Genomic DNA, 24966 nt, shown 5'->3' on the forward strand with positions numbered 1-24966 from the left:
CTCTCTCCTGCCGCTACTTCAATCGTGAAACTGCTTAATGATCAGCTGATCGGCTTTTCTGTCGCGAGTCCGTCTCTCTTGTTTGTTTTTGGCCCACTTTGCACCAGAAAGAGGAAACCAGCGGCTGAACAACAGCAGCACGTTTAAGCTTCACAAGCTGTTGTTAGAATTTATTTAATATTACTTTCTACACCAGGATCCTTTTCTACGTAGCTGACGGCTGGTAACTGTGCAGGGGCGGATCTAGCAAAGTGTAGCCAGGGGGGCCGATAGGGCATGAACAGGGAAAAGGGGGCACAAAGACATACTTTTCTTTCTTATTCTCATTTAAAATGTCTAGCTTTTAATAAATAATTATCTGAATCTTACACCCAAAGTTTTAATCTGATGTAAAATGTATAGAAGTCCATTACTGTATATAGTAACTGTTAAGTCTAATATACCCTAGTAAGCTATAGTACTTTTTCCTTTGGGAAGGTACCGTCTGTGCAGTCTGCAATTCTGTTGAAGAAAGATGTTGAATCTATTTAATTATTCTTGAAAAATAATTTAATTCTGTGCATTTTTTTTCACACTGCATCAAATTAAAGTTGATTACGTTGATTAAGCATTATCAGGTGGAGGGTGGGGGGTGGTTCCCTTTTTTTTGCTGGGAGTTTACAACCCTATTAGTTAGGTTGCTTAATATTTCTGCTAAGTACTCTTTAAAATACCAGAATAGGGAGGATGGAGTAGGTTTAAGTTTATTAGATTGATCAGTGTTGCTGAACTATGAAATATTTTGGGTGCAGTGTATTTTTTACATACAGGTATAACAGAATAGCTTTAGTGTTGTTGTTTATTTAAACTTGAGTATGAACTTATACAAAATGCAGCAAGATATTAAAAAAACAGTTTTATTGATTAAAAAAACACTATATCGGATTAATATCGGTATCGGCAGATATCCAAATTTATGATATCGGTATCGGTATCGGACATAAAAAAGTGGTATCGTGCCATCTCTACTACCTACATCCTCCACAGCTCGATCACTAACACACCCACAGGTGAGCTCCCAGCACCTGAGTCTGGGTAGCTCAGCTGAATGTGTTACTCACTCCCTTCGCATGTCCTGACAGCTACTGGCTTAGATGCCAGGCACAGACTCATCAAGTAATAAACCCAGGGTCCCCTCTGTTTGTCTGGTCCCAGGTTACAAGGATGAGCAACCTAGGTGGCCAAGATGCTGCGGCACACAGCATATACTACCCCCTCCTCTTCCCTTCCTCTGTGGAGGGAGAGAGAAATGAGAGGTATGAGCTCATGGTGGCTTTTGAGGCTGGGAAGTCGGGGGCTCTGTGGGAAGCTTTTCATCCTCCCAGTGGTGAGCTCCTGAGCGACAAGAGTGCAGACGCTCTCTGCTCCCTGTGGCCATAGCCGGATGGAAACGCATTACACATCGCGTCTTTAAGAAAGGGAGGAGATCTGACACATACACACACATGCGCGCGCACACACACAGACACACTATCGGCAATATTACCAACTTCTTTCAATCTTCAAAGCAATCATGGGCTGGAGGAAACAGAACATGGCGCACGCACAATGGGAGCAGCTTTAATTAAGAGCATCATCTCACATCGTATCTCAAACAAACCTTGAGGGTGTGCTGGTAACAAGCTTTTTAAAACAACTTTCCTTTCTTTGATAACTACACCCATTAAATATTGTGACTTTAAACGTTTGCACATGATAGATGAAACCTTAACAACCCCATCCGCCATAGATTTGTCTTTAAGATGGTCGTTAAGGACACAATATCAAAGCCATAACTCATTAAAGATATTTCTGAGGGGTGGGGGTGCAAAAAAAAAAAACAAAAAACAGGCAAACATGAGAAATTCAAACAGTAACCCAGAGGAGTACATTCTACATCACCCAAAATAATTCTCTATATGGGGTATCCATGCTGTCATTCATGGCAGCTGACTGGGCGAGAGAAAATAAGGGGGCTGGGGTAGATAGGGGGGAGTCATCAAGATGTGACAATTGTGACAAGAGCAGGCAAAGTGTAGCGCCGAAGAACACCACACGGATTTCTCCATCTCTTCTTTTTTTCCAGGATGACAGCTTAATGTCTACCACATGCAATATTTATTCTCATCGTGTGTCAGACTGTCTAGCTGTCCTAGGGAGTACAAAGAATGCCACTTATTAGAATAAAAGCAGAAGGAAGGTAATCAAGGACATATGTAACATCAGCCAATCATGCCCCCCCTCTCCAACCCCGCTTACAATCCGACATCTTTTTTTTTTTCTCCCCTCGTCCATTCATAACAGTTTCAACAATAATCCTGATAATAAGCGCTCAGGAGCTGTATGTGGCAACAGTAAAATTCATTTATTTGTCTCATTAAACTTGTCGAGGGTGTAGGCCACTCACTGCAGCATGTGTTCCTGGGCTTAAGCTTATCACAAAGATAACGCAAAGCTCATCTCAACAAGCCTCAACTATCAAATCTATCGTTTTCACAGACGCGAAAGTCGTAGGCATTTATTTCTATGTCAGCAAAATGCCTGTTGTACTGATGCAGACGTGTGTAAATGGATTATGAACTGTGGGGGGAGACTGACTCAGCATTTATCAGATTTGGGGCTGAGGAATGAGGGAGAAATCTATACTGAGTTTCGGAGACCAAACTGAAGAATATAAAAAGAAAAATGAAAAACTTTTAGTCTAAATTTAACCACAAGGTATTCATCACGAAACACATCAAAGACAATGGGGTCATGTGGTACACGACAACAGTGCCCTTTCATTACCTGGACAGGGGACAGTCAATAACTGGGCTAACAGAGTCGACAGGACTTTACATCTGTTTCAGTTTTACTGTACTGCCTCTCCTGTTGTTTTCACTCATTGAAAGCTAGCTGACGGCATCCATTAGGGCCGACTGCGGGCAGTAGGGTATACATCCTACCATGGGAAAGTGTTTCTCGGGATCCCACACTGAACAAGGACAGAGTGGACAAATCAAACAGGAGTATGTGATCGTATATCTCCCACATGGTTTTGAAAAGTGAACTCTAACTCCCTAGATAGTAGTTCCTAAAAAACCTTGGATGGAGCCAGTGGTTTTGCACTCAATAAAGTTTCACTTGTGTTTGTGTGAATTATGGTTTGGAGTAGCTGAAGTGGGTAGCAGTGACTTCTTTCATGGACTGGCTTTGTCTGTGGGTTTTACTTTTTTTTCAGTCTTTAAATGTTGGTGTGGTTCCTGAAACGAGTGTTTGTCAAGATTATAAGACAACAAAAAAATAATGCATGATAAAGTTGTTACTGAGATTCCTCAGGACCAAAAAGTGGAGGTAACAAAATACAAGTCAACACTTAAGCTGAGCAGACATAGTATCCCCCCCTTCTCCACCCCGAGTTGTCTGCTGTGTTTTGAGACAGAGCGGCATAATGCTGCAGCTCCTCTCGGGGCTTCCTTTACTTTAATTGTGAAAGCTCCTCCTACAGGCAGACTGGAGTATCAGACTCTGGGGAAATAACAACCTCTGTGGCTGGATTTCCTCAACCTACTCGGAGATATTACCTCATGTTTACACCGCATTTGCCACAAAGGTTACGCCGGGGACGAATCTACATTCTTCTCATTGTCAACAAATCTAATGCTGAGATTTAAACTGGTGCACCGACTCCTTCTCTCAGTATTTTCTCATCCTCCTGCTCTGTCAGCCCAAGACCAATTTGCTCCTACTCAAAAAAAGATAAATCTGGAAACAAATACATATCCATATGTAAGCTTTAATATAATTTTCCACCACAGAAAGGCACTGTACTTTTTAGTCAAATAACTATAATGGTGTATTTTAGGGTTCATTTTTAGTCTATTTAAAATATATACATGGGGTATTTTTTATTTTTTGAAAACAGAATTTTATATAAGGACACCTTCCACAATTTTTCACTGTTTCTATTTATTGTATTTAATTTATGTCACATTTCAACATTGTGGGCCATGTATATATTTTTTTACTGCTCTTGAAAAAACAAAAAACATTAATAGGATTTGTGTTCTTGGTTTTGGTCTTATTATTACTTTGGAATTAGTGAAATAAGAGATACTGAAAATATTGCTTTCTTATCTTTGAACACACCAGCATAAAACAAGGCCTTGTGCTGAAATCAGACTGATGACTTCTTAAATAAAGGTCTTCTGAAGCATCACTGTTGTCTGAGATGGCTAACGAGGGGGATCAGGATGGCAGAAGATTTTCTGAATTACATTAGCAAGTCGATTATAGATATGGATGCATTTGTGGTAGGAAAACACAATTAGGTAGAGACCGACAGAAAGAGCAGCTGTGGCATGTTAAAGTTGGCGCTTCCCGGCATAAAGAATAATGAGAGAGGTACCAAATGTAACACGCACTGGAGGCAAACAATGCTTAAAAGAGATAAAGTACAAATAAGTTTGGAAGAGTACAACAACAACAAAAAAAAAGTCTTTGGAGATTAAAGAGAAAAGTACACATCCTCAGACCTATGCCCACTTGTATACAGGCAGACAAACAGACCCAGACTAACATACACGCACACACATGCACACACACATGCACGCAGACACACGCACACACACACGCACAGAGTTAATAAAAGCTGCAAGCAGTGGTACCCTGCAGTTCTTACACTCACCAGGAGAGCCCACACGGCAGAGGCACTCACAGACAGGTCACGCTTGCCGGTTTCCTTAAAGGTCAACTCATCTACTTAAGAGGCACCAATTTACTTTAATGCACATTGTCCAAAAGAAGGAGAAGAAAAAGGCAGAAAAAGAAATGACAAGGAAGGAAAAAACATCACAGTATAGCTGAAGTGTCCTCTAATTGTGTCTTCTGTCATTACAAAATATGAATACTCTTCAAAGATTAAAAAGAAGATTAAATAAATATCTGATATCAAATCTATTAAAAGAAATAAAGAGTCCTAAAATTGGCGAGGCCACGTGCTCGTAAAATACACAACATCTTAGATGACAAGTAAAGATGCCAACATTGGGCAGACTGCAGCCACCACATTATCAACAGCGCTCTCACAGACACACACACGCGCACACACATGCACTGGGCTCTGTTGAATAGTCTTCCAGGCAGCTCACTGACGCCGGGGAAAGAGGAGAAAGCCTCTTGATAGACTCTTGTAGATGCCATTCCCTATCACGCAATGCCTCTCAGTCATAAACACATGACAAATGCAGCCTTAATCATTTTTTACGAGCGGGGATGTGCAGGGGGCAGTGCATGGCTAGAGGGGAGAGGGGAGCGGTGAGCAGCAGGCGGCCCCCTCTGCACAGAGGAGAGGGCTGTGTGGTAAAGTCTCCTCTGGAACATCACTCGGCCAGCGTGCCTTTGATCTCCACACCGCAATTACACCAGCATCCAAATGAGCATGGAGTCGCCTCTGAAACAGACTTCAAACATGCACATGTACGCATTCTCATACACATACACTGTATAGGATTGGAGCCATGTGCTCCTCTCAACAGTAAATGATGTACTGTCTCCAGCAGAGAACCTGGGGATGAAAGGAGGCCTTGCTCCTTGTCTGATCCCTCCATTAATGATGGCTTGCTAAAGCTAATACTCTGTATTCTTGTCTAAACAAGGCCAGCTTGGTATGTGGTTCCCATACTCCAAACAGGATGATCCTGGTTAACAACAGAATGTTTTTGGAGACTTACAATGCTAAATAAAACAATTGCAAACGATGGTGCAATTGCCATAACTATTTCGAGAAACTGCTATTAAATAGCTGTAATAAAAAAAATCCTCACATAATATGCATACATTAAAAATATCAGGAGTGTGTAACTGAGATTAAATAACATGAACCTAAATCTTGCTTGGCAGCATCTCAGCAAAACACCTTAAATATAAAAGAGCTTAAAAAAAAATAAAAAGAAGCAGGGAACTGAATCTGTGAAAAGGCCTGAATGGGTGTCCTGAGAGACACAGATAAAATTGGCTTATTTGCCTCATTCTACGATTCGCCTTCTTTTCCTGAACACATTAAACCTGGGATTGCAATTTGTCTTGCTGTTTGCTTTGAATAGTCCTTAACCGTATCATCATCTCAACTGTGCTGGTGGAAAAACACGGGAGCATGGCGACAGCCAAATGGCAGTCTGGCGTCTCTGCAGCAGACTAGCTGCCATTAGGGCTGAGAGCAGCATTTATTGTACAATTAGGGACAGCTAGATCTACCTGTAATCATCTCCATACAGGTGTGAGCTCCTCTCTGGACAAGGGAAGTGACTCATCACTTGTCAAACATCAACACTTTGATGTCGGCATTGTTCATCGCGGAGCCCTCGGGACACCTGAGCACTACTGTTTGCCTGTTTAAAACACTCCGAGATTTATTGCATTTCACACAGTTAGAAACACGCACGCACAAACACAACATGAAAAAAAAAGGCGGGGGGGGGGGGACTCTATTCCTACTGATGACGGATGTTCCACTTGCCATGAATCATTTGATTTATGAGTTCTCTTCCTCCTCCCTCCGTCTGACAGTCATACTTTCGTGTCAGGAACATTTTAACAAACAGTCATAGGTAAACAACTTCACTTGTAATACAATGCTGCCAAGTAAAGCGCCAAAAACAAATTTTCTAAGAAGTGACACCACAAGCCTGGAGGGCAATTGGAAAAGTGTGATAACAATCCACAAGTTGGTATTATTGACAAAATGGCTGCAGTGTGGGAAAAGTAGCCCTTTCAGACATAATGGATGTCAAACACCAGCCTTCTGGATCAGCTCTCACTGAGGCCACATGACAACATTACTACAAAAAAGTGCTTGTGAGGATCACAGAGCTGGAAGTTTATATTAGTGCCTTCAAGGTCATCTTTAGCCCTTTGACATCGTGACCAGTGTTGTACCTGAAAGCATGAGTCACACAATTCCCTGTACATGTGCATTATTATGGAAAACAGTCAGCAAAGCACATCTAGGAAGCCTCGGCTGTCGTTCTGAACTGTGGGAATTTCATGGCTGTGAAGAGATGCTTGTAAAGCAAGAGCAACAACATGTGAAGACAAAACCAAATATTTGCAAAACAATTTCAGATAATCTTTAAGGAGTCTTGCCCCTATGATTTATTGGCCCAGATGATTTTAATCAGCTGTTTGGCTTCAAAACGTACATACGCTTGTTTTGTTTTGTCATTTAAAGCCTTCACTCTCTTTGATATCATATGGAAATGAGAAATTTTGCTGGAAATGGAGACCATATGCTCGTATGTGCTTAATGAAGTGCAGAGTCTGGGGCTGGGTGTTGTGTTAGAGCTTACTTAGTGCCACCTCCAGGCAGATTCTCTCGCAGAGATATGACTGTTGTTGTCAGCAGGAGACCACAGTAAGTCTCACACAACGGCAAATGCGCACACGTTTAGATTAAACTTAGTAGAAATGAATGCTATTCCTTACGTAAGTAGAAGGAAAGCTCTTTAGTGATGATTAGTGAGAGCGATGAATCTGCTCCCGCCCTTCTTCGAAGTACTCACCATTTGTTCTTTCTTCTTATGTAGTCTTTCTCAGAGAGATTAACGAGGTAGATCATTGGTTTGGATGTCAAAAACAAGTATTTGTTCAGCACTTCGATCTGTAGAAAAAGACAGACAAGGCAAGTACTGAGAATCCACAACTTTCCAAAGTAGCCTTTGAGGACAACACAGAGACAAGCGAAGCCAAATCAAATTAGAGTCTGGTGTATAGGCTCTGTGGGGCGCAACTAGGAAGCCTCTAAATCAAGATCAGCATGGCCAGATGTCATTAGCTTGTACAAAAGCAATGTCAAAATATAACTGTGCATAATATTAACTTGCGATTTGCACAAAAGACATGTTGCTTGAAAAACAAAACACAAAAAAACAAAAGAAGAGGAAACAGCAGTTGTACTTTTAGGTCAGATGAAAAGATTAGCATGATAAATCGCGCCAATAAATGTGACAGCAACATCAAAGGCTTACCTCCTTGTCGTTCCAGTCGTGATAGTAGCGGATGTGTTTCTTTTCATCCACTACCCAGCTCTTGATTTTGCACATAATGTCCTGTATGGGGTTAAAATAGAATGAACAAGGAGCCATTAAAGGAGATGAAAAAGAATATAAACCCAGCAGGGTATGGGGTAATTATTTCCTAAATGCATGGCATCCTGATGCCAAAATGAACAATGGCCTTTGCTCGCATTCAAGCAGGAGTGGCCTATCTTTGACAGGGATGGCATGCACAAGACCCCCTTCCCTCCTTTAAATCATGACAAAATGCCTTCTGGGGTGTCTCTCTCAGAGTCTCAGCTTTATACATCAATATTCCATCGGGACTGTTTAATGAAAAGGATAGAGAGAGGAGACGAAATTGGAAAGAGCGGGGAACTAATTGGAAGTTGGTTAGTAAGGTGTAAATTATTGGTCCCTCCTCAGGCACTTTGCGGAATGTAGTCCTACTGAATAAGGACTAGTGAGGTACAGGGCTAATTATTCAGTGTTTCTTCTGGAGAAAATATTGAGCATTTCCAGCTATGTATGCCACATTCATTACTGAGGTACTTGTGGGTTGAGACCACAGGCAAGACTGGGTCTTGACAGGATCTGGAAGCGGAAAAGGGTGGGAAAATGGGAGGGAGGTAGTTATAAAATTTGTAATAAAGAAATTGAGCCTATTATTGTTGATCCAGCCCCACAGAAATTAGCGGAACACATTCTTTTTGTTCCTGTCAACTTGACCTCCCCCTTCATATAAAAACTCCCCCACCCCCTGCAACACTCCCCCTACCTCCTTTTCCCTCCCCAAACCCTTGCAGCACTTCACAATCATACTCCCTTTTGAAAGAACTGAGGAAAAAATCCTGCCAGAGCCTCAATTACACAATGGCAGAAAAAGCTCCACACACTGACCCCCAGCCAGCTGCATTCACTCTCTGCACATCTCTCTCCACAGGAATTCTAAAGGCCTTTTAGTCAGGCAGCCAGAGTGCAGCCAGCGGGAGAGAGCGCAGGAAGAGCTGCATACACTCCGCCCGCGCCGGCCCAAGTCTTCACAGAGAGATTAATCATCTGTGAAATGGAAACAGCAAACGGCCAGTGACACAGGCTGAACCCGCTCCAGGTTTCCCTCATCAGCTCGCAGCCGCCGTGCAGAGCTCCTCTAACAGGCAGGTGTTAATAAAAGGCATATAGGTCCCACAGGGGTCAAACACATACGCTTGCCACCATGAAGCGCCGCTGGTGGGCCGGTTTCTTATTATTGTTTTGCAGGGAGAGGGAATTTGAGGATTCACTTGGACAAAAGCAATGAAACATTGTTCTTGTAAACACAGCACCAGCAAAATATGTTTACATTTTTTAACAACGCATAAATTTGAGCCTTGTAGTGGTGCGTGCACATAAATTTAGCACAACAAAATATTAGAACTTTTAGGAATTTGAACCTTACAGTGATTTCCATATATGTCTTTATTTTTCCTGAATAGTATAACATCATCTGTGTAGCAGTTGTTTTTTAACAGTTTCGATAAAACTGCATACTTCTTAATTATATGCTGCTTTGCACAGTAGTTTTCTTTCAGAGTAATACACTATGCTGGCATTGTGTTTCTATATAACAGGGTAAAGGTCTGCATTTTTCTGCAAGACAACACTTTGCCCTTTCAATTCAGCACTTGATGAGTGCAAACAGAAGCAAATTCACATGAACTCAATGCTGACCTTCTTCTTTTTTTTAAAAATTAAGCATATTTTCAGTTTTGTAACACAGCGACTTGTGCGCTTTGAGATGCTTGATTTTATTTAAAATACACTGCTGCTTTTCGTGCAAAAAAACCTCCTCTGATTTTTGAATTTTTAGGCCATGTTTTAACTTCTTCAAGGAACAGGGTGTATCATCCTGAATTATGTCATATTTACCACTGTGATAATCACCACAGACTTAAAGAGTACAATAAGACACTCTCACATTTCAATCCCATTAAATGAATTCTTTAAATCTCTTAGGAACAGGATAAAATATGTTTTTATTCATGAATTTTCACGCCACACGCAGACCTGTAGAGTCTATAGACAAATGAGCGCGACAAAGGAAATTAAATCCCATTTGAAAGGTCTTTCAAGCAATCACCTTTTAAAAGGCTGCACACAATATCCTTTTTATTTCATATTATTTCGTGGCACTGCAAAAGAAAGAACCAGCACCATTGTTTCTACTAAACTGTACATTTTTAGACATAGTCTCGATGTTCTGCATATAGATGCTGAATTAGACGTGCGTACGTGTGCCTACACACAGCTGAGCATGTCACACGCTAGGCTCAGCCTGTGAGACAATCACACAATCCCTCCCATCTAAAAGCTTAGTGCAGCCTTTGATAAGCACCATTCTTTGCCATCTAAAGAGGTCTTCTATAGATTCTCACTTGCCGACGCGTGCACAACCTTTGACAAGTAATGTAGATCATTTTTATTCATTGCCTAAAATTGTTAGCAATTATGTGCGTAAGCGGCCACCTGCCTAGCCTGAATGGCTCCTGTCTGCGGGGCTACAGGGGTGTGGGGAAGTGCTGCTGGCTGTAAGGGGGTGGGTGGGGGGGTTTCGTCTGAGGGAAACCAACCAGTCACGGGGGCCTCTGCAGCAGGTGAAATAGCCCCTCTCGTTAGTGTAATGAGTGGTCAGAGCCTTGGTGTGTTGGGGCCTGAAATTGGGCATGCTGCTCCAAGTGAAAGGCCAGATCCCCCTTGCTTGCTGGCCCATCCTAACCTGCTCCAATGATGGAAGGGCATCGTGTGACATTTGCAACCAAATCATTGCTAAAGTTAGCTGCTCAGCCTCATTACCGGAACAATATAACCACCTGAGTGTGTGCGAGCATCCATATATATTTTGATCTAGCATCCAAGATGTGGATTCTTTTCTCATCTTGCCTTGCATTTTGCCCTGCACCACCGAGAACTGAGAATCTTCTGTCAAAGCATATTCTAAACATTTACTGTATTGATAGCAAGGTATAGGCATATGTGTCACCCACTGTATGGCCTCGCACAATTTCCCGAGCTGCTGTAGGTGTATAAGCATGAGCCAGAGCTGTGCCATGATTTGAGTATTACTTTAGATGAAAAGAGCTGTGTGGAAACACTTTCATTAGCCCAGTGCTGCGACCCAGGGTCAGTAGCTGAATAAGTAACTCTCTATTAATGATTTCTACAGCAGAAAACCCCTGACCCCTGATCACTTTCAATCTCAGAAAGGGAAAAATGGGCCAGGGGGAGGGGTGAGACCTATTGGAGGGAGATTAAAAAAACATACTTTTTTTTCCCTTGGCCATGTGTGGGTGGGTTATTATTTGTGCCTTGCTGTGAGGGGGAGCAAAGGGCCTGCTGGGACATTGACTCACATATTCTGGTTTGAGTTTCTTGTCACCGCCTCTAATGGCTGTCTTCTCTAGCTTGTCAATAATAGGGCTGATCATCTCCTCATCCTTCAGCCTCAGCTCCTCGTGGATGATCTCCATGTCCCTCACTGGCTCCACTGTCCCCTCCACATGGATGATATCCTCATCATCAAAAGCACCTGCAGGGATAAGATACAAACACACAGGGAGAGCATCAGTATAAAGGTTTTTTTTCTTCTTCTTAGAAATAACAACAGCACTGCTTTAGATGAACACGTATAATCCAAACAGCAAATTAGGGTAACAGAATCAATGACATTGACTTTTTGGAAATCAAATGCGAAACAGTGATTAGATTCAGCCCAGGAAAATCATTAGTTTTTGCAGAGAATATGAAAAAAAGGCATCCACATAAAAAAGCACAATGTCAGTCATAGAAAAATTCATAACAAATGCAATATTCAGGAATATATTTAATCTTTATTTTCAGTGTGTCAGAACAGTTAGAAACCAGCTCACAGTGTCAAGCCAAGTTCCACTAAAATTGGCTTTAAGTGCAACTAAAACAGGCCTGTCTGTCATTCTGCATGAAGTGGAGAGCATCTGGCCTTGCATTTCCTACTTCTCCGTTTTAAAACTATTAGCCATTTAGTGAAAAAAACATAAAAACCAACAAAAAATGCAGAAAACTAAGCATGATTTAGGAGAAAATGTCAGCATTCTTATATGAAAGAGGACAGCCGTCTTCTAATCATTTGCATCTTAGCTGTGGCTATGCTGGTGATTAGGTAATGAGACTGTGAAGCAGACCATTTAGCCACCAGCGGCTCTTAGGACTCCTTCTGATTCTTCAGCAGTGCTCAGGGTTTGGAAGGGGGGTGGTGGTGGGTGGGTGGGGGTACATCTGGCACATGAGCGTGACAAGCCTTTAACATTAACACTGGCAACTGTAGTGGACAATTCTCCCAAATGTCTTGCAAATATTTTCTTCAGTTTACAAAGAACAGTTTGTGCAGAGCTTGTTTGACAACATGGCATGTTTGGGGGAAAAGAAAGAGCACTGGTGTATTAATCATTCTACAGCACTGGGAACACTGCAGCGTGAAAACAGACTCAGTTCCAAGCGAAAATTCTGCTGTTAATATTTTACTTAACTAAAAGTGTTGTGTTCTAAAGTAAGACATTAAATCAGGGGTGCCCAATCCTAGTCCTCGAGAGCTACTGTCCTGCAGCTTTTAGATGCATCCCTACTCCAACGCAGCTGAATCAAATGGTTTGATGACCTCTTCAGCATGTCATCAAGTTTGGCAAAGGCCTGATAACAAGACATTCATTTGATTCAGGTGTGTTGGAACAAGGATGAATCTAAAAGCTGCAGGACGGTAGCTCTCGAGGACTAGGATTGGGCACCCCTGCATTAAATAGTCACAATTCTACAAAAAACCAAAAAAAACGTCCACGTATATATAATAGTATTACATATCATATTTATATATAGCTCTTGCTAGATTATCATGAATGGTGAAAGTAGAATTTTACTCTTGCAGGCAAAAAACAGCAAACTATAAAAAAAACAACAACAAAATAATTAAACAATTTGAAAGCAAATATTTTTTTTTTCTACTGGTGATTGTCAGGAAGTCACAAAGGCTCCACTCTCTAGGCTTGTGTGTGACTTAACAACCATTCACTGATAATTACTGGAATTCTTTATAGCTGTGCTTGGACACACAAACAATGGAAACCATGTCAAATATCCACAACATGCAGAAACAACTTTCTTTTGTTTTCCTTTTTACTCCAAGCAATCCATATTTGCATTATTCAACAATAAATCAATTATCAGTTATGACATTATATGAATATGTTCAGTATTTTTACAGCCACCCTTACATGAAAAGTGCTTCAAAATTGTAGGCTACTTGAATAATTGTACCCAAACGGATGGAGCGTCTTTATGAGACATTTTTGTAAACACTGTATAGTTAGATTTGAAATATAGCTGCACACATTGTCATAAATCAGTCAACAACAGCAAGTTTCACTGAAGCATAATAGGAATCCCATCTCATTCAACAAGGAAGTGGCTGTCAGGTGAGTGATGACTTAGCGTTATGTGTTGAGGGGCATCATGTTTGGAATGTGTATATTTACTAAACTTTATCAACAATCAATAGTCATATCTTGACACCTGAAGGTGTGGAGAACTGTCGACAGGAAGGGCCCTTTGAGATAAAATCTCAACAAGTTCTAACAGTCACATATACGGGAAATATGGATGATTCATAGCTATGCACCACTGACGTGATGAGCAACAGCATACCTGACTTTCAGGTCTATCTTTACAATGAACTATCACCATATGTGACGCATGTAGATCACTTGAGAGGCTCCTAAAGAGAAGTTTGTTTAGTTTGAACTTTAAAATGAAAACAAATTGACGTCTTTGTTAAGTACACCAAGTAAACAGACGCATTATTTCTGTTATTGCCACCCACGCATGGGCGTGTCCAGAGGAAGGGTGCGGGGTGGCACCAACACTCTAAATACTTTTTTTCTAATATTTGATAAACAATTAAGAGTTAATACTCTTGTGCGGCCACTTTTTATGTTATAAGTCAGAATAGGTAATAGGGCCAAACATGATCCTGAAAACCCCCTTTTTCATTTGGAATGACTCACCACGGATCGACTCGGATATTAATGTAATTAGTATAACACCTGCTTGGATCACTTGGGATCCCGGTCCAGCAGGTACCAAAAAAAGTACCTGGTACAACAATTTCCTTTAAAATTTTATAAAATTTTAAAGGAAATAAATTATATAAATTAAATATAAAAATTATTTTATTTTATTTTTGATGAAATATTCTGATTTCCCATGGTTCCATCTGCCTTGTTCTTACATTTTTTTAAAAATCCTTTAAGCACCCGTGCACCCACATGATGTGGTAAAATTAAGTTATATGCATCCATCCATCCATCCATTCGCTTCCGCTTATCAGTTATATGCAAATTAAGTATTTATATTGGAAGGTTTTAGGATAGGTTTCAAGCTCCAATGACATTTTAAGAGAGCAAATGACAGCTGGCAATTGATTCCTTCTCTCCTGCCCTACAGGTTACATTGTTACAAGTAGAAGGCTACACTGTAAACATCATACCTGTAAAGCATCCAAACTAGCATTACAACTGTTACGATTGTTAGCTTAGAGCAACATTATGTCAGAGTACAGCCTCACAACGCTGCTTTATAAACTTAACAGATAATAACCAGTTCCTCTGATACTAGCAATGAGCTTTTTCATATTTTATACTGACTTGTACCAATGAAGACATCTGTACATGCAGAGTAATATATCTTTCACTGTGTTAAGGAGCCATAAATCCTTGGTTTTCCATAAAAGCAAACTTTTGCAATCAAGCTCTACAAGAAAATGATAGACAACCACAAAAAAAGCTACATCTTATTAGCCATGCAAGTCAACAGAAGCTGTAGACTTTTGTGCAAGCTGTCATCCTGTGCGTTGTCCTCATGGTGAAATGAACTTATTCAATTACTCTTTGCCTAATCAGGCTGTTTTGGTTCCTCTCCTCTTGCAGAGGTACTCCACAGTATAAACAGTTCACTTACGCCACACAGAAAGGGGCTAATCAGTGGAATTATTGTTTTGCTGCTCCAATTTACCAGCTCCCTGTTCAGCACTGATTGAATGAAAATTTGCTATTGTGTCTGCATGAACTCAGAAAATATAATGCAATGTAATCATTTTGTTAGCTGCAAGAATATACATACATTATAAACAATCATGATGTACAGTTTTAGTGCACTGTGTTGCAGAGGGAAACTGTTCTTTAATTTTGCACATATTAATTAGAGCATAGAGGTTTAAAAAGATACATCCAGTCTTGGCTGGTCTAAGTTTTAATTAAAGCATTAAAATGCATGTATGTTCCTATATGCCTAAAGTAAGGCCATTTATTTTTATAAAAAATTTCTTAAGTAATTAACAATTTTTAAACTATTGTTATATATGTTAATAAAAAAGTAAATTCAAACAAGCTTTCAAGGAAGAAGAGCAGCTGATCATTCACTATTTAGTCATCAACTGCCACTCTCTGCTGACTACCGCATATTCCAAAATAATTTGCTTTAATTAATCTCGCCTAATTTAACATTTGCATCTACTCTACTGCCTTCCCATTCAAGGCTTAGAGCCCAGCAACAAATGCACAAAGTGAAAGAAAGGAGGGAAATCTGCTGGGGCAATCTCCACAATTAGCCTTTAAAAAAATGGGTCGGGGCAGGGCTCGGTGAAGACAGCCCTTATGAAACTGTGGCGCCACACAAAACCACATGCAAGACAGTAAAAACACACAAAAAAAGAAAGAAGAGGTTGGAAAGGCCAACTTTCAGGAGTCAGGTTTGTCTCACAGTTCAGTTTTACTGCTTCTTTTTAAATGGTGTACATTATGAAGAGACCATTAACAGGTGCTCCTTTATTGACAGAACAAAAGGATTAGTCTCTAGAGGTTGTGCAGTGTTCAATGGCTTGATTAGGGATCAGGCTAAGCTCTGTAAAATTACAGCAGCACTGCAGGCAGGTGTAGCCTGAGAAGATAGAACTCAAAGTGATATTTATAAATGAAAAGTATTTAAGAAGACAAAACCAAAAAAACCAGAAGAAACCTTTTTTTGTCTTCCACACCGTGCAAAACTTCACATCAACAAAATTCACAAATCACAAGTTTAACACAACACCAATACTTTTCTGCCAGGTACACAGACAAGGAAGTCATCTGAGTCAAGTCAAGATCAATACTGATTGAGCTGCTTCCTCTGATGTTGCTACCTGGGAGGATATGTGGTCAACATAATTCAGTCAAATTACAGTATTCATTGACTTCTAACTTCCTGTGCATGTTTTCACATGCAAGATGGGTAAGAGCACATCTGAAGAACTTGCATTCCTCATGCTGCTCTTAAAATGTTCATGCAAACTCAGTGCTGCAATTCTCCTGGTATTCAGAGCAGTAAAAGCTATTTTATGAGTCTGTCAGGAAAAGCACATTATAGATGTCTTCCCGACATAAAAACACAGGCAATACACATACAGGTATTTATGTTCATTCAGGAGATATCTTCTTGACATTCATTTTAGGATACATGAAACTGACAGCCATATCTGTAGCACATGGCTTCAGTAACAGAGTTTGTGGAAGATGCAGCCTTGTTTCTCTGCCTATATCAATTACAGCAAATACACTGGCTGCTAAAAAGCAGTTTGATTCCTGAAAATACTGGGTTGTAGCCCTTTAGAGATATACTCATGTTTTCTACATGATTCTAAAAATAGATCATAGTGCTCAATAGTATGAATATCAGTACCTCACAGAGTGCCTCCAGTTCCTATGTAATCTACTGACAGTTGAAAAATCTAATGGTAAACTGAGTTTTAAAAGTCCATCTTTCCACCAGGTTTCATATCATATATGTGTAGGGAAAAGTCGTTCAGACATGTCTGATCCGTGTGCAGCTGAAAACTGAATGTTGTGGGTAGTCTGTTCTCCCAAACTGACTACAGATAGAAACAACGGTATTAATTCACTTATCATTAGCTTAACCTCTGTCATTTCATTCATTTTGTTAAACCGCTGAGCGTGAGAGTGCCTTGATTGAAAGGAACTGTCATATGCAGACCACTGTTGTCCCACATCATTCAGAGAACAAACCTTTTTAGATCCCTAACTACTATAGTGCCGCTGATTGCACAGACACCAGCAATTTCCTAACCAACCGCCACCTGAACAATGATGTGTTCAGCTTTCAGGCCCTCCAGCCTTTCAAAGGTGAATCATTTCACAGTTTGGAACGAGATCTCCATAGCAACTCCCTTTTGAAGGGTTTAGAATCACCATCCAATAATTCTATGATCATCGGGCCTTGCCATTCCCAGTGGTTCTTTTCACAGCGGACAGGCAAGGGGGGCATGGGGAGGAAGCAGGAAGATTCTACAGTCTATTTCAGGCAATTCATCTTGCAGGCCCATTAGAATTCAAAATATTGCGACCTTCAATCACTGAGCATGTTATCTGGAGCTGTGGCGATCTCCAGTCAAGATGGGTAGACATTTTTCTCTAATCATCCATGATGAGTGGAGGCTGACAAAAACTCTTCATTCTCGCTGAAGCAAAATGCTCATTTAAATGCTGTGACAGCACCTCGACACAGCCTGAAAACACACAAAAGGAGGACGATCCCACGGCAACTAAATGGTGGAGATTTTAAAGTTTGAGTATTGGTTAAAACAACAGTTTAGAAAAGCAAAGATTCGCATACATGTCAGGAAAGATTTTTTTTTTATCAGCAGTTTAAATGAACAATTATTACTTTTTACCAATGAATAGAAAGAAAGGCAGGTGGCAGGACCCAGCAAGGCAGTCGTACAAGGTGAATCATTGTAAAAGTATGGCGAGGAAAGTAGATCACTTTCTCCTTGTAAACTATATAATCTGAAAACAACACTGTTTACACTTTGATTTTAATCCTATACACAACTTGCTTTAATGTGCCAAAATTACATCTGATTTGTTTTTACTGTGTAGTTTTCAGCTTTAAGTTGCATTATTTATTATCTGCACTGCCTACACTGCACTTACCTAGAAATCTAAAGAGGCCCTTACAGGTATAAATGCTGTCAAAGGCTTCTACCACTTGTACAGGCTGTTGCCATAGGCTCTGCATAGATTTACTATAGGAAAATAATTCAGGCGTGAAGGGGCCTCCACACTGGAATCAATTCACAGCGATGTGGTGACCAGAGAACACAGAAAGTCGATGACTTTTGGCAACTTATGGCCAGGTCCCCGGTTAGACTTTTGTCAACTCTGAGGGAAACCAATAAAGTGACAGTGATAGTGAAGGATAACCTGGATCAACATATGACAAGATTGTAAATACAGGGTTGCCTAGGCAACTGGAGGTTGAAATTTTCCTCAGCAACCAACTTTCAACTACAAAACAATGGTTCCTTTGTGGCCGTCCCCTAAGTTTTACAATGATTTATCCTTAAAAAATTTTTTTGTTAATTTGTTTTGTTTTGTTTGCCTGTTTTTGTTTTTCATAATGTTATATAAAATTGTTATAATAACATAATATAATGTATTATATAAATTGTATTATTTGTTATCATTTGTTAAATATTGCTACTACTGCTACTACTAATAATAATAACATTTATTATTACTTGTTTTAACAGCATAGTGTTTTCACCCTTCCTTCTTGATTTTGATCTTTTTTAAGCTATTCAGCAGTTTGGGAATACTTGTCATATGCATTATTCTATAAATAACGCATATGACAAGTGTAGAGCAGGTCATCTACTAATCAGGAGGTCAGTGGTTCGATACCCGTCTTGTCCAGTCTCCACACTGAAGTATCCATGGGCAAAATACGAAGCCCCAAGTTACACTTATTGGAGTATGAGGTGTGAATGGGCAAAAGCACTTTGAAGGCTCCATTAGAGTATAAAAGCACTGAATAAGTATCAGTCCATTTACCATGTTGCTGTTTGAACGATCTATCATTCAGCATTAATGGTGCCTTCACAGATGTTACCCATGTGCACTAACATACCCCCCATACCATCTGATGTTCCTTCCCTCTTTAGCAAGGAGGTGATTTATCAGATAACAGGACAGTTTGCCAATTGCATTGTCTTAAATGAGATCAGGCTCAGAGATGGCCACAGCATTTCTGGAGCTCATGCTCACTTACAGTAATTTCCACAAGCATTCTCGAGCCTGTGCAATGATTTCCAATAAAGAATATTATCTAGTTTCATGCTTCTCAATACTGAGTGTTAGCACACTGAGATTGCTTTAGATTCTCTTAGTCTGTTTATGTTATGTGCCATTGATGATTTGACACTTTCTAAACTAATGAGAACATGACTGGACTCATTACTCCGGTATATTAAGCTCATTTTACTGTTTAGCATAGCTTATAGGAAAAAGGGGGAAAAAATCATTGAAAAAGACAAAAACATATATTTTCTTTTAATGTTTATCTTTGTATTACTTCCTCTGCATTCACCTAAGTTGGCCCACACACTGTTAACAGAGTTCCAAATGTTCATGATGCTACTGCTATAAATGGTCTGCATTTGTATAGCGCTTTACACTACATTCAGTCATTCACACACACTGGTGATGGCAAGCTACATTGTAGCCACAGCTGCCCTGGGGCGCACTGACAGAGGCAAGGCTGCCGGACACTGGCGCCACCGGGCCCTCTGACCACCACCAGTAGGCAAACATGGGGTTAGTATCTTGCCCAAGGATATTTGGCATGCAGCCTGGAGCAGCCTGGGATCGAACCACTGACCTTCTGGTTAGTGGCTGACCTGCTCTGCCACCTGAGCTACAGCCACCCGAATTAAAAATTCCCACCAAAATGCCGTATGCTTATGTTTATGTAATGTTTGCTAAAAACTACAGCCCCCTGCTGTTTAATCGTTAATCAGGACTCGATGTTTCATAATGAATTTATATGTTTTTTTAAATTTTCCATGGGAAAGGCAAGTCTGGAAGTATTAATTCACAAATGCTTTCAATATTAAAGCTGACTCACATATTGTTGCTTTACTTGTTCCGATAAGGGGGGAAAAATACACCTTGACATGAAAGAAAATAAAAGATATTACTCTAAAAACAAAACAGTTTTACTGCATATGTTTACTATTAGCTAAATAAACTCAATTACATACCCTAGTTTGTGTACTTTTAGTTATTTTTTGGACAAGAGACCACATGTAAGACATTAATGAGGACATTTAAACACAACAGTTATTGTAGTGTATTTGTGCTGTAATGTTGAATGATGTGTACATTTTTTCACTGTTTGTTTTTCATTATTTTATTAACAAAAGGCTGCTAACAAAATTAAAATTGCTTTTAGAAAAGCAACCACAGCTTTTGAAAGTTCAACAGAAGATTTTGCAACTGAGCGGCTGACAACTTCATACACGGTGAGCACGCTGCGCTAGGTGACGTCTATTGGACGTTAGTCAAGTTTAAGAATTTGTGAGCTGGTGAGTGATAGGGCTGAATTCTTGGAGAACAGCCATTACTGGCGTCAGTGGGGAGGCAAGTCAGCCATAAATCATCTCTGTCTGAATAGCTGATCCAGTTTGCTTGTAGTGCCTGTAGCTAAACAATCGGTTTGATTTTTTTCACTGCGAGCATTAAGCAAAGTGTGGGATGACGTCTGAACGATGCAATAAACAAACACAAAGGTCTCACTAACTAACCTGCCATCTCCTGCCTTCATGTAGTCATCAGATAAGGGTGACTCATGTGGAAGTCCGTGAAGACAAAGAATGTCTTTAAATCATCAACTTTTTGTAGATGTTGTCACTTTTAAGGTATTTTGATTTGAATCCCAGAACCTCCACCACCCACAACTGAAATAGATAAAAGCACTCCCAAAGTTTTTGACGAATTCTTGATTCATTTAACTAACTTGCCCTTCATTTGTCTTTACGTTTTACCTGCACTTACAATAGGTTGGAATACTCCAACCTGCTCCTGCTTAAAATTCAAACTTGCAATATCATCTTTGTCTTCTATATATGAATATACTTGCACTTTACATTATAGCCCAATAAACGATGATTTGACTTGCACCTTCAAAGTCTACAAAACAAAGGAAATTAAGGAATTTAGTCGTACATCATGTATATTCCATTTTTAAAAGACTTAACAAAAATTATGCAAGCTAGTTTGGAGTCCACCCAGTGTCTTTGTAATATTGCACTCGGTGAGTTGCAGATTATACAACAGCAGTATAAATTATGTTTTCCAGGTGTCTAAGACTTCAAACTAAGTACATGACTTATCCTCAGAATTAAAGAAGTTCATCGGTTATTGGTATCCAACTAAGCTCTGATTCACAGTGCATTAACTGTGCATCTAGTTTGCAATGTGTACAGACTTTAGCAACTTTTTTCTAGTTTGCAGTAGATGCAAAGATCTGTACATGTCTCAAACAGCACCAACTGTGTAAATATAAAGTAGCGTAGCATACAGACTGGGAGCAAGGAAAAGCCATTACCTGGCTCTGCCAAAAGGAACCAAAATCTACTTTACCTGCTCAACTAAATCCTACGACTGAAAAAATGGCATCTTGTGTTTTTAATCAAATCAAAAACATGAAATTCAGGGACGTTAGTGTTGGATTATTTTTTGGCCGGGGAGTCTGGTTCTAACTTTGAGGTTGAAAAACAACCAGAAGAGGATAGCTCAGAGCCAGGAAGTGCTGTTCCTTTAGCATAATGGCCAAACTGCAATTTCTTCATTCATTACATGATGCACACTGGTCTGTAATGTAAGTTTTCCTCTTTAACATTTGTTACTGTTCAATTTCCTCCTTAGCAAATGTTAAGGAGGAAATTGAACAGTAAAAAGAGATCTTTCTAACCATCACAAACCTTAGAATTTCCTTTTTCCAGTAGCATCTGGAACATCTAGAAGTGTCATATAATCATTTTTTAACCCATTTATATGTGCTGACTTATAAATGGCTGGCAGTCTTAACTGGAGAAGGGCAGTAATGATCATGTTCATGTTTTAAGGTCAAAAACCCAAATGCCTGTGGAAAAAGAAGGATTTTCTTTATCATATGTTTTGTGAGCTTTCCAGTTTTCTTCAATACTTTGAAGATGTTTTTCAAAACATTCATGTTTATTTTTTAATGAATACAATTTTAGGTTTGTAACACCACAGAAAAAAACAGCTATGAATAGAACTGCTAAAACTGTTCTTCACAACTTCCCAACATACACGCTGATGTTATTGTATGTTTTGATTTGCCCGCAACACTCTGCAGTTGCTAACTAATTACTACTAGGATGGCATCAAACGATAACTTACAAATTAATAGACAACATCAGCTCCACAAAGGGCACAGCTATGTAACATCTACACTGCTATCATAACTAAGATCTCATTTGATTGATCGACTTTAGTTTTCTAAATGTTTAAACTGAACCTTCAGGCAGTAGGAGAACCTCAACTTAACCAGGAATTCAGGTGCTGAAAGTCTATGCCAAAAATAACAGCTACTTTCCAGTCTACTGCCCACAACCACAGAAAGTCCCTGAAGATTAAATGCACCCGGTATCTTTAGGCTAGATTCTTCCTGAGTGCCGTGCAACCATAAATAAGTCTTCATTAGAAGTGAACTAGAGGTTTCCTGCAGTGATGTGGGGCACTGTGTGAGCATTCAAACATCTAATTGCTGGAAACCAAACATCTGGGAATAAGGCCAGGTGGGCTGGCAGAGTTATAGCGGGGAACAGAGGAGTAGATGAAGTAGAACATGTCTGTGTCTTGTCACAGACAGTAACGATCCAAACACTTTCCAGTCAGTGCAAAAGGGCTGGGAACAGTTAGACTGCAAAGTATTTTGTTGGGAGACCAGGAAACGCCGTGCATTCAGCAGAATCGGCTTTTAGGATGTCACCGTGTGCTCTAATAGATTTCGGAAGGCATTGTTGAAAGCAAATCCTCTGTTTAAACAGCCTTTTCAAAGGTATTAGGGGATGAAAAATATTCATAATGTGCAGACCCAAAATCAAAGGAAAATACGTTTTTACTACAGCCTGGAAAAAGTTACAGTTATAGCCCTTAACAGACAAGGAAATGTGGCAAAATAAGACCAGACAGGCTGGGGGGAAAATCGTTCTGATATTTAAAGTTTCATCGGGTTCAGGCCGTCGTTTGTGTGCTCCGTTTGCACTAACAATCATCCAACTGCACTGACCTTTTTTCCTGATTAATCTCTCTCTATAGTGTCTATATAAACTCTTGTGCTAATTCCAAAAAAATAACAAAACATACCACTCCAGGCACAAAAAAGTGCAATTCCCCACAACCATATAATCAAGCTATATAAAAGCAGTGGCTTCAGCATTGCAGACTGCTTAACACCACATAGATATAATTACAAAACAAAAGCGGGTATGTTTAATGGTTAACTTGTGAAACAAACCACATTGTTTCCAGGGACTTCACAAGAGTGGGAAACAATGGTATGCCAGAACAGATAGTTGAAGACACACACACACACACACACACACACACACACACACACACACACACACACACACACACACACACAGAAGCTTTCGATTTCTATTTCCGATTGTCAGGAATGTTTGTCTTCTTTGTGCGACTAGAAACAAAAGAGATGGTTTTGGGTGAGGATCTAGTTTTTACATTTGGTCCAACTTTGGGTCGTTTTAACCACATATAACCTATGAAAGTATTACTAATATACAGCTCACAAAAATGACAACAATCTGGTCACGCTGTTTAAAATAAGATGCAAAATACATGTTTTTTTGTTGTTGCTTTTAAAGTGATATACCTCTGTGTAGGTTCACACTCATCCAGGTAATAGTAGTCTTAAGAGCTTGAAAAAAGAAAGCAACAGAACTTCTTTAAAGTCCAGTTGCTTTCTTTTTCAAGCTCTTCAGATTTATGATCTATCATATACATATATATATATATATATATATATATATATAAAAAAACTATTTTCTGCATTGGTCAAACCCTAAACCAGGTTGGTGTGTGGGATGAGCACTGCCTTACTATCATCATGTTGAACCCCTTTTGGCTTCAGAACTTCCTTAAGTCTTCAGGGCATAGATTCATCAAGGTGCTGGAAACATTCATCAGAGATTTTGGTCCATGTTGACATGACAGCATCACACAGTTTTGCAGACTTGTTGGCTGCACATACATAATGAGAGGCTCCTGTTCTACCACATCCCAAAGGTAAATGGACTGATTCTTATATAGCGCTTTTCTACTCTCCCTGAGCACTCAAAGTGCTTAAAGGGGTCTTTATTGGATTGAGATCTGGTGTCTGCGGAGGTCATCTGAGTGCTGTGAATTTCTTTTCATGTTCAAGAAACCAGTTTAAAATGATCTGAGCTTTGTGACATGGCACGCTATCCTGCTGGAGGCAGCGATCAGAGAATGGGTACTCTGTGGTCATAACAAGATGGACATAATCGACAGGAATACTCAGGTAGGCTGTGACATTTAAGCAATGCTCAGTTGACACTGAGGGGCCCAAATATCCCATATACTATAAAACCACCACTAGCCTTAATCACTAATACAGGAAGGAGGAAGCACGAAGGGAGTGACTTTTTTAAGTGGGAGGTAATTTCAAATGTTCAGTGTTTCTATCAGCTCAACAAACATCAGCAAACACACAAACTGTTTGTGTGCAGTTTGTTGCACAGTGTGTTGATAGCTAAAGGTCCAACTGCTATATTTCACAGGAAGTGAAAAGTACGGAGACCCACAAGGGACATTGGAGAAAAAATCCCAAGTTGCTTCTGCGTGTTTTTTTTCACCCAGTGTCCTTTCAGGTCTCCAAAGCAAAGAATGTGAGATAACTTCACTCAGAGATAAAGAAAGATGTAAGATTGGATCTGTATATGATGTCTTTTTTT

At 39.9% G+C, this 24966-nt stretch overlaps 1 protein-coding gene across 4 annotated transcripts in view; it reads right to left on the reverse strand.

Annotated features, from left to right (window-relative positions):
- Positions 1–24966, reverse strand: part of LOC116323030 (obg-like ATPase 1) — a 45447-nt gene that overhangs the window by 10754 nt on the left and 9727 nt on the right. For all 4 annotated transcript variants that reach the window (XM_039600178.1, XM_031743291.2, XM_039600179.1 and 1 more), the window contains 3 exons: positions 11438–11613; positions 8022–8102; positions 7557–7654 (listed from right to left, as the gene is read on the reverse strand). In XM_039600178.1, coding sequence (XP_039456112.1) covers positions 7557–7654; positions 8022–8102; positions 11438–11613 — 355 coding nt within the window. The remainder of the gene's footprint in view (positions 1–7556; positions 7655–8021; positions 8103–11437; positions 11614–24966) is intronic.

Source organism: Oreochromis aureus, linkage group 16 (assembly GCF_013358895.1).
Source record: "Oreochromis aureus strain Israel breed Guangdong linkage group 16, ZZ_aureus, whole genome shotgun sequence".
NCBI lineage: Eukaryota > Metazoa > Chordata > Actinopteri > Cichliformes > Cichlidae > Oreochromis > Oreochromis aureus.